Source organism: Pteropus vampyrus, unplaced genomic scaffold (assembly GCF_000151845.1).
Source record: "Pteropus vampyrus isolate Shadow unplaced genomic scaffold, Pvam_2.0 Scaffold303, whole genome shotgun sequence".
NCBI classification, from domain to species: Eukaryota; Metazoa; Chordata; class Mammalia; order Chiroptera; family Pteropodidae; genus Pteropus; species Pteropus vampyrus.
In genome coordinates, this window is record NW_011889084.1 from 1,373,264 (window position 1) to 1,382,252 (window position 8,989).

Sequence of the window (8,989 nt, forward strand, 5' to 3'; positions counted from 1 at the left end):
CAGTGAAAAGTTCAGATGCAGACTCTGTAGGCAAGAATAATACAGGACACTGAAGCAATGGGGGGCACTGAGGGACTGAGTGTCAAATGGCCGTCTCAGAGCTGGGGGTGCTGGTGGCCTGGCAGCAATGGTACTTTTAACAACCCTGACGCATCAGAGATGCATACTACTTACATGTAAAATAACACGATGTGGGATTTACTCTTATTCCAGAAAAGAAAAGTTGACAGGAGAGGGGACGGATGTTTGTGTATGAGGGTTCTTTGCATTAGGCTCTCTATTTTTGAATAGGTTTCTAAGTTTCCATAATAAAAACTTTTAAAACAGCCAGTGTACTCAGTGGCTAATGCAAGAAACAGGTTTACCCGGTAAATAACTTTGTTGATGGAGAAGAGGAAAGGGGCTGATTTTCACAAACTCACAGATAATCAATGTTTTATATTTTTATCAGATAGGACTGGAAGACACTGAAAGCTGTCAGGTCACAGCTGGCCTCACATGGCTCCCAACTGCAGCCTGGGCCACCAGAACACAGGGACCCCGTGGAAACCAGGGGCAGGCCTGCAGTGTTATTGCCATCACATTTATTGAGGGTATTTAAAAATGTATTCTTCTGTAACTTCACCTGTTTTGAATTGAAGGCTGCCTGATATAAGATTTTTAAACCTAGGTAGTTATATCTAATTACATTAAAAACTAAAAAGTCTTCATTATTGCTATTGCTTTTACTACATTTTTTAACAGCTGGAACTTATTTTAGAAGAGATGGCCATCCATAGGGCTATTTTGGGGACGTTCTATTGTTTTGTTCTCTAAAGAAATTCAAGGCCTTCATTGTTCCAAGAGAGCTAGATTTTGCTCCCAAATGGTCTGTGTTAATGCAGTACCTCTGCCTGCCTGTTAAAGACAGGGCCTCTCCACAAAGGGAGGCATGCCTTTGCGTGAAGGAAGAGAAAGAATCCAGGAGGGGAGAAGCCCTGCAAAGCCCACTACATCTCGACCAGAATACTAGCCTACCATACAAAGCGGTTTTGTCCACAGCCCCTTGAGCCTCATTCTACCCCAGCAACTTCTGTATGAGGCTTCTATTTTTACAGAAGGCCTCTGATTAGAAAAGTACATCAGGCTTCCAATGCTTTTTCATTTTGTAAAAAGGCTTCATGGACAAATATTTGTGAAATTCCGCTCTCCTGGCTGTGAACAGTCAAGCTGTGAATTCGTAAGAATTCCCCGACTTTCTTGCCTGTTACAGAGCTCCTTGAAGGCCCCCTCAGGAAGCAGGTAGACGGGAGTTGGTAATAAAGCGTGTTCTATGCCACCCTCGATTACTGATGCGTGTCTGTGGCTAATCATGCCATCCACACTGAAATCCCTGTCACAATCCCTGTTTGGCCAAACAGAAGCAGCTCAGGATGAAAATGCCACAAGAATTAAAGTAGCGGCCCTCAGTGTGCCCACGCAGTCAATGGGCGTCTGCCCACCCCTACCTCTGCCTGAACAGTGCATCACAGGACCGTGAACACACTCATCTGACAAGGGAAGGGCTTGCTGATTAGGTGCAGGCACTGCAGGGTACAGCGCCTATAGCCCTGCCTTCCTCCCTTGCCACATGGCACTGGGCCCCTGAGTGGCACTGGGCCCCTGAGTGGCACTGGGTGTCTGACCCTTATGATCACAAAATGAAAACATTACCATTCTGCTTCCTGGAACCTCATTAATCCAAAAGAGGAATTCATTTTTATGCATCAACTGTATCTACACCTGGCGAAATTGACGGGCTATGGACCAGGACAGGGGCAGCCATGGAACGGCATTTCGTTTAAGGCCTAGAGCCAAAATCAGGTTTTCATTCTCAATAGTCACAGTGGAGCCCTGACCCTGGTCCCCTCCATAGCTCCCGGGCCCGCTGGCATCTGCTCTCGGCACTCTTTGAAGTTGATACCCTGTCCCTGTGTCAGAGGGATGTGCCAGAGGCAGCTTCCTCCACAGGAAGGGACCCCCTGAGCTGCCTAACCTTGGTCCAAGTTTCTAGAGATAATCCTTTCTTCTTTTTGGGGGGCCAGGAAGGTGGGGAAGAGAAAGAAGATTATACAGTCATCCTTAATAGCAACAAAGAAGCCCTTTAGGATTATTGCCAAAGTAAAGCACAGATAAAAGGATCAGAAATCCAGCTTTTTGGAAAAGCTGATGCTAAACTAACTGGAGAAACTGGGACAGAAGTCGCAATTAGGGTTTCCAATGGCGTTCCACTGTTTTCGACAGGACAGTGCTAGTCGTGGTAGGTGCTTCTTTCAGATCTCCTAAATTCTATGCAATAATAGGTACTGAACTCTGCCTCTCTGAAATGTTGCTGATCTCCAAGATGTTTAGACTCCTAAACGCAGAGGACAGATACTCAAAGTACCAAAATAGATGTACGCAGGAGTCCATAGTGATCAAGACTGAATAAATAACATGGGGGCAAGAGGTGGGTCTCCATTTGGAAGAACCCACATAACCATGCCAGTGCCCTGGAGGGTCCCTGAAGTGTAAGCTGCGCTAGTGACTCCTCCAAAGAGAACATGTGGAGTGGAACCGGGAGGAAGGGCAGATGTTCAGTGGAGACACCCAATAGACACGACCTGGCTGAAGAGCAGGATCAGGATGAGTTGTGTCGATGGCACGGACCTCCGATATGATAGTTCACAATAGCACTGTACTTCTGTGGTCTTCTCCCCAAACCCACAACCCAAGCAATGATGAGAAAACATCGGACACATCCAAACAGAGGGACATTCTATAGAACACCTGACCAGTCTTCCTCAAAACTATTGAGGGATCAAAAACAAGAGAGTCTGAGACAAGGCCCCAGCCCAGAAGAGCCTAAAGAGATGTGAAGACCAAATGTTATATAGGCCCTGGTAGGAGCCAGAGACAGGAAGAGGGCATTAGGGAGGAACTGAGAAAATGTGAATAATAATGTGTTGACACTCGTTCATTAGGTGTGACAATGTAAGAGGATAACAACAGGGGAAAGTGGAATGGGGTACACAGAAACTCTCTGCACTGTTTCTGCAATAATTCTGGAAATCTAACACTGTTCTAAAAAGTGAAGTTTATTAAATTAAAAACAAGTTGAGGTACGTAGGGAGCTCCAGAATCTGTGCCTGTCAGGAGAGCCACCTCCAACCTTGCCCGCTCCTCACCAGCACACAAAACAGAGTGCAGGCCAGGGCCCCCAGGAGGGACTGGCCACCCACGTCAGGATGGTATACACCTCCTTCCGCTGGATGCAATATCTGGGGGCTCTTGGCAATGTCTAGGCAGACAAACTCAAGTTCTCAGTAAGAACAGAATGAGCACAACTGGAGTTCTCAAAGGCATCCCTAGCTCAATCCAACCCCATTTGAGAAAAAGGAGATAAAGTTCCATAACAGAAGGCTGCCCGCTGGCCATGCACCCTACCATCCAATTTGAGGCACCCTGTTGCCCAAATCAGTCCTGGGCCACCTCCTGTCTCCCATCCCGAAAGATGTCTTCACCTAACAAGGCCTCCTTCATTAAAATACGGAGAGGAAGCAAGAATGGTCATTTAACTGCTCCTCACTATTACCCTCAGGAACAGCTTTGAATGACCTGTTCTCACTCTTGTCCTTGAACATTATCAATTAAAACCTATTCCAATCACACTTGACTGCTAATGAGAATGGGCTATTGCGAAGCTGGGGCCCCCACAGCCGCCTGGTACCATTTTACCGTGTCCTCCTTGGAAACCCTGAGCCCCAACATGGGCTCGCTCTGCACCTCTACTGTGAGGTCTGCTGGTCTGGTCGGGTTCTAACTGCCCACTCACAGTAGCTAATATACAGGAATAGCTGGCCACCTGGCGCTGGGCCACTTTCCTGTTTCCTATCTTTCAGAATATAGTCCCGAGTCCAGTCACCTTTCCCATGTCCAGAAGAAAGGACAGATGATAGAAAGGCTCACCTAGCTGTCTACCGCAGCCTGTCCTCAGAAGGCAGAGCTGCTTCTCAATCAACCAAACAAGAAAATAATCACAGCCCAAGAAAATGCCACAAAAAAGGTAAATCTGCTCCTCTTTTTCCCTCCCACCTGAAAAGAAGTCTAAGGAATTCTCTCACCCACCCCTAAGCTCTGAATCACCCAGGCCTACTTTCTAAGTCCATCTACTTGAACCTGGATCCAAGTGTCTGCTTTCCCAGGGTGTGGGGTCGCCTGCATCCAAAGACATGGTCATTACCCTGCAAAGCATGGAATACATGATTAAAGCCACTCTTCCCGAAACAAACATCTTTGACCATCACCATCATGAAGTGGATTCATTAGGCTCCTGCCTGCCTCAACAACTGTCAGGATACAGGCAAGAGAAAGGAGGAAGGGCGATCATGGTTCTGGAACATGCAGAACTGTTGTGTGCAGCTATTTGACTCTGCCCCCACGACACTGGCCTTGGAGACTGAAAGTGCCACTGAGCTCAAGGTTTTACCTTCCTCATGTGGCAGCAGTGGAAGATCCCCATGTGTACTGCGATATTCATTTCCAGCACTGAGAAGCTGTCACGGACACTGGTCTGGGTCAGGGAGAAGCTGAGGACACCCCTTTATGAGAAGGGAGAGAAAGGCTCCAAGTGAAATAGCGGCCACTGCACGCATGCAGCAAAGCTGAGTGGCCTGATGCAGGGCTGTGTGCCGGTGGAGAAGTGCCACGTGCACCTGCCCGGCGCCTCCTCGCCCCATGGGGGCTTCCTGTCCTTGCCACAGGATGCCAGCTGGACAACACTTGAAAGACGTTCCATCAACGGTGTCCATTATCTAAGCATCTCATCCTAAACAAATATTCTTTCCTCTCAACTTAAAATAAAGCGGAAATAAAAAGAACAGGTTGTGTCTAACTCTCATTTCGGGGTATCGAGAAAAAGAAAGCCCATTTTCCATTTAAGGGGTCCTTGTGCTCTCAGTAAGCTTTCTGACAACCTGAAAACTATCATCCACCAGGGAAACACAAGTCAAGAGCTGACCTGAGACAGTGTCGGGGTTGAGGGCACTGAATTGTGCTAACCACCCAGCTGCATGCTCATGGAGTCCCGCGCCATACCCCCACGCCTGTGCCAACGAGACCCACAGTTCAGCTGTGACCACGGATGTCTGGCATGAGGAACATGGTGAATAAACCACTGGTCTCCACTGATAGATGCTTTTTTCTTTTACATTTTTTCACCTAAAACATCTCAGGCATCATTTCTGGAAGATACGATTTTATTTTGCTTTAGTGAGCTTAAATTTTTTTGTTTGTTTGTTTTATTTTATTAGTTTCAATGAGCTTAAATTAGTTTGAATCAAATTTTTTAAACAAACCCAATGTAGGTGAGCAGAATATCTTTCCCAATGAGAAAATACAAGCCTCTATTTTTGGCCACGCGTGCTCGGACTGGTTTTCAGAAATTTAAATATGGGGTTAATCTTTCCTGACAGCATATTTTAGACATGATTTGGAAATATTTTTTGAAGAAAAACTTAAAGTTGACATGGTTTTGTTGCCAGGTACATTAAGACATGACCCGAGCCACCTGTTAGAGATGGAGCACGTTGTCTCCAGGCACAACACTGCAGTGGGGTTCTCTCACTCTCTGTAACCCCCACTGTTATAACGGGACAAAAGTACCTAGAATTCTTCCTCCTCTGGCATGGATTAAAATCACAGGTCTCAAGCAACAGCAGCCTTTTGGATATCACAAAAAACCCAGCCAGAGGCCTCTTATGCTGGTAAACAACTATTGGACAGGAGACTGGAGGCAGATAGTAACTGCCTGTGGCTGCCATGGTGGTCAGACGCCCTGAGGTGGCAACACCCATGAATTCCATGTGGGAAGGAGCAGATGGCAATGAAGGAAGTATCACTTGCCTCACAGCTGCTTTGCTCACGGAGCCCACTTGAGACAGACAGATCTAACTGCACACCAGCCCCTATTTCCACCCTCAAAAAAAAAAAAATGCAATGAACCACATTTAATATATCCCCTCTCTAGGAAACCAACAGTTTCTGTATGGAATTGAACACATGGTGCATGAGCCACAATGATATGTTGTCGGTCACTCGGTGGCCGGTGTGAACAACTCATAAAGACATGCCCGCGGTTGAGTAAGCGGTGGCACAGCCCTTGGCCTTTTTTCCCTGATGCACACAGCTCATGCCACAGCTGTACATACTAAAGTTTCCCCAAGTCCTTCCTAAATCTCAGGCTCTGACTGCCATAGCGTTTGCTCTCAACGGTAACTTGCCGACACAAGTCCCTAGGAGTGGCAGAGTGGAGGGCATTTCAGGGTGAGACGCCAAGTCTTCTTTTAGCAGGCTAGATATGAGGGCAATGCATCCTACATGCATACTGTCATTCACACTTGCCCTAACCCAAGCCCAACACAAATCAGCACTTCCCACAGCAAGAAGAGATGTGGTAAGATCCAGCCCAGGCTCTCTCTCATGGCAGTGTGCTGGAGATCAGGGCATACATCACAGAGCTGAGGGGGACTGCCACATGGATCCCAGCCCATACCACAGCGAGAGGACCATGCAAAGTAAACAGCAGGAGGAAATGAAGGTCACCTCCTCATAACCAGGAGCTGGACCTTCTGGGTTAAAGTTCACTCTCTGGGAAGCGTCACTGTCATGATCCAGGACCCAGTGACCCTCTCCATCCTGGGCCAGCAAGGAATAGACTGTTGGGGCACCAAAAAAGCTTTTTTCCCAGAAAACAGATAGCCCCTGGAGGGACCATTTCAACAGTCGCCCCAGATATACTGAACCTCCTACATGTCTACACAGACACATACCTACATATCCACTTCCTACATGTCTACACAACCACCCTCATGTACTTCCTGTATGTCTAGATAGATATCAACCTTACATCTACTTTTTGCATGTCTACACAGATACCCACCCCCTATCCCAGAGCCTACTTTCAAGGCTTTACCTTTTCTTCTGTGTTTCCTCTGATAGGTGATTCTTACCTATTCTTACCTATTCCTGGAACTCAGAAATGGGAAGAAGAGTAGGATCCCCCTCCTCTGACCAGTTTAAACAGACCACAGCACTTCAGGGGCCCCTGACGTCATCCAGGCCTATCGCTGGCCACAGGCTGCCCTGACATGTTGATGTGCCCTGTGTGTGTTCCTACAGGACTTCTCCAGTCTTCTGGCCTCCATGGAGCTCCATCGTCACCTCTGATCTGTTCAGCACTGGAGCCCCATCAGAGCCGACCAAGTTTGTGATCCCTGGTACTAGCTGAAAAAGCTTCCTCTTGACAAGAAAGGAGCAGGAGAGGGTAGGAGCAGCAGGTGTAAGCCTCCAAGTCAATGCTGCCACCAGAAGCTCGCCCAGCAACTTCCACCTCCACCTCACTGTCCTGCTAGCTCAGGAGACTAGCTATGTGTTGGCCCCAGGTACGGCCATGACATTCTCAAACAATGGCGATTGTTCACAAAGAAGAAAGGCCCCTGCATTTTGGCTTATTGGCAACTAGCAGTCGCGAACATGGCCTAATTAAAATGATGATATTCTCCTGAACTAATGTAAGAAGAAAGTCTCCTCAATCCCTCTAGCTGCTAGGAGACAGGTTTGCTCTGTGGTGTGTAACATTACCCGGATGCTCAACTTCAGCACGCCTGGATCACGTGTGCCCAGTTCTTCCTACTCACCAGATCTGTCCCACGTTGACCAGGGACATGTAGAGAACCCAGAGCACAGCCATGAGAACCATATTAGCACAGCCGGTGACTAAGATGAAAAATGAGATGCCCAACCCAAGCAGTGCGAGGGCATCCAGGTTAGAGTCCATGTGTGACCAGTCCAGCAGCCAAAGGATGGTCGGGGCATAGCTCACAGCGTCCCAGCTGACCCGCCCCTGGAAGTGCTGCTGCACGCTCTTCAGGTACGCTTTGCAGGGCAGCAGTCCTCTGTCTCCAATCAGCTGCTTGTTCTGATGGAAAGCCACCAAGAATGCCACAACTGGAAGAAAAAGAGGAGGATAAAATGTATGTGAGCAAGAACGCACCACCTGTGGACACCACTGGGTGCTTTTCCAACTCGAGGAGGCTCGGCTGATAAGAAGACAAGGCAGAGTCTGACCAATGATTTGGAATCAAAATATGGACTCAGGGGTTCTAAGTATTTCTCAAAATCTTGGAGGAAATACTGTAAGATCCAACTTGGAGAAGTCACATGTATATGTATATGTATATATATCTATATATGTTGTATCTACTTATACACGCTATATACACATATATAAGATAGATATACACACAGATAAAATACATGCCTGGTTACACGTAAATGGTTAGTTAACCATCCCAGATTGCTCTCAGCATTCCCATTATAAATACATCCTGATAGCCCATGGGTCCGTCAATAGTGCTATTCCCAGAACATGCTACATGGCTTGAAGCTTATGATGGTGCTTACACGTGAGCCACAATTACCCTCCATTCAAACCACAAGTTTCTGAATTTGTTTCTAACAACTTTCACTCCTACAAGAGCATGTTCACATCCTCTGGACTTCAGTGTTTACACAGATAGGTTTGCACAAAGATGTTGCAGGAGAGCGCAATACTCCTGTCTGTGACACTCTCAGCCACCAAGAGAGAGGCAAGTAAAAGGCAGCTTGAAGCAGTTCCATACAGAGAGCTGGGCGGAAAGCACACTCACACTGAAGGAGACACAAGCTGCACTTTGTAAAAAGCTAAATAACACTATGCATTTCCACAGTAAATAAAACTGCATCACAGGCAGGGCTGAGTTAGAGATGGAGATCATGGTTGTGGGTTAGGCTCACAGGTCTGTAATCACCATCTGTCCCTTCCAGAAAGTGAGCAACCCTGGTCCCAAGTAAGCAGTAATGATGAACTGTGTGTTTACAGCATATGTTAAACAAAATATATGAGAAAACAGCACAAAGGCTGGAGGGAGATACTGGAAATACACTCTTAGAA

The 8,989-nt window shown here is 47.1% G+C and overlaps 1 protein-coding gene across 4 annotated transcripts in view; it reads right to left on the reverse strand.

The window, feature by feature from the left end:
- The window catches only part of LMF1 (lipase maturation factor 1), a 102,429-nt gene that overhangs the window by 80,732 nt on the left and 12,708 nt on the right, over positions 1-8,989 (reverse strand). For all 4 annotated transcript variants that reach the window (XM_011376817.1, XM_011376818.2, XM_023521365.1 and 1 more), the window contains exon 2: positions 7,695-8,004. In XM_011376817.1, the coding sequence (XP_011375119.1) occupies positions 7,695-8,004 (310 nt within the window). The remainder of the gene's footprint in view (positions 1-7,694; positions 8,005-8,989) is intronic.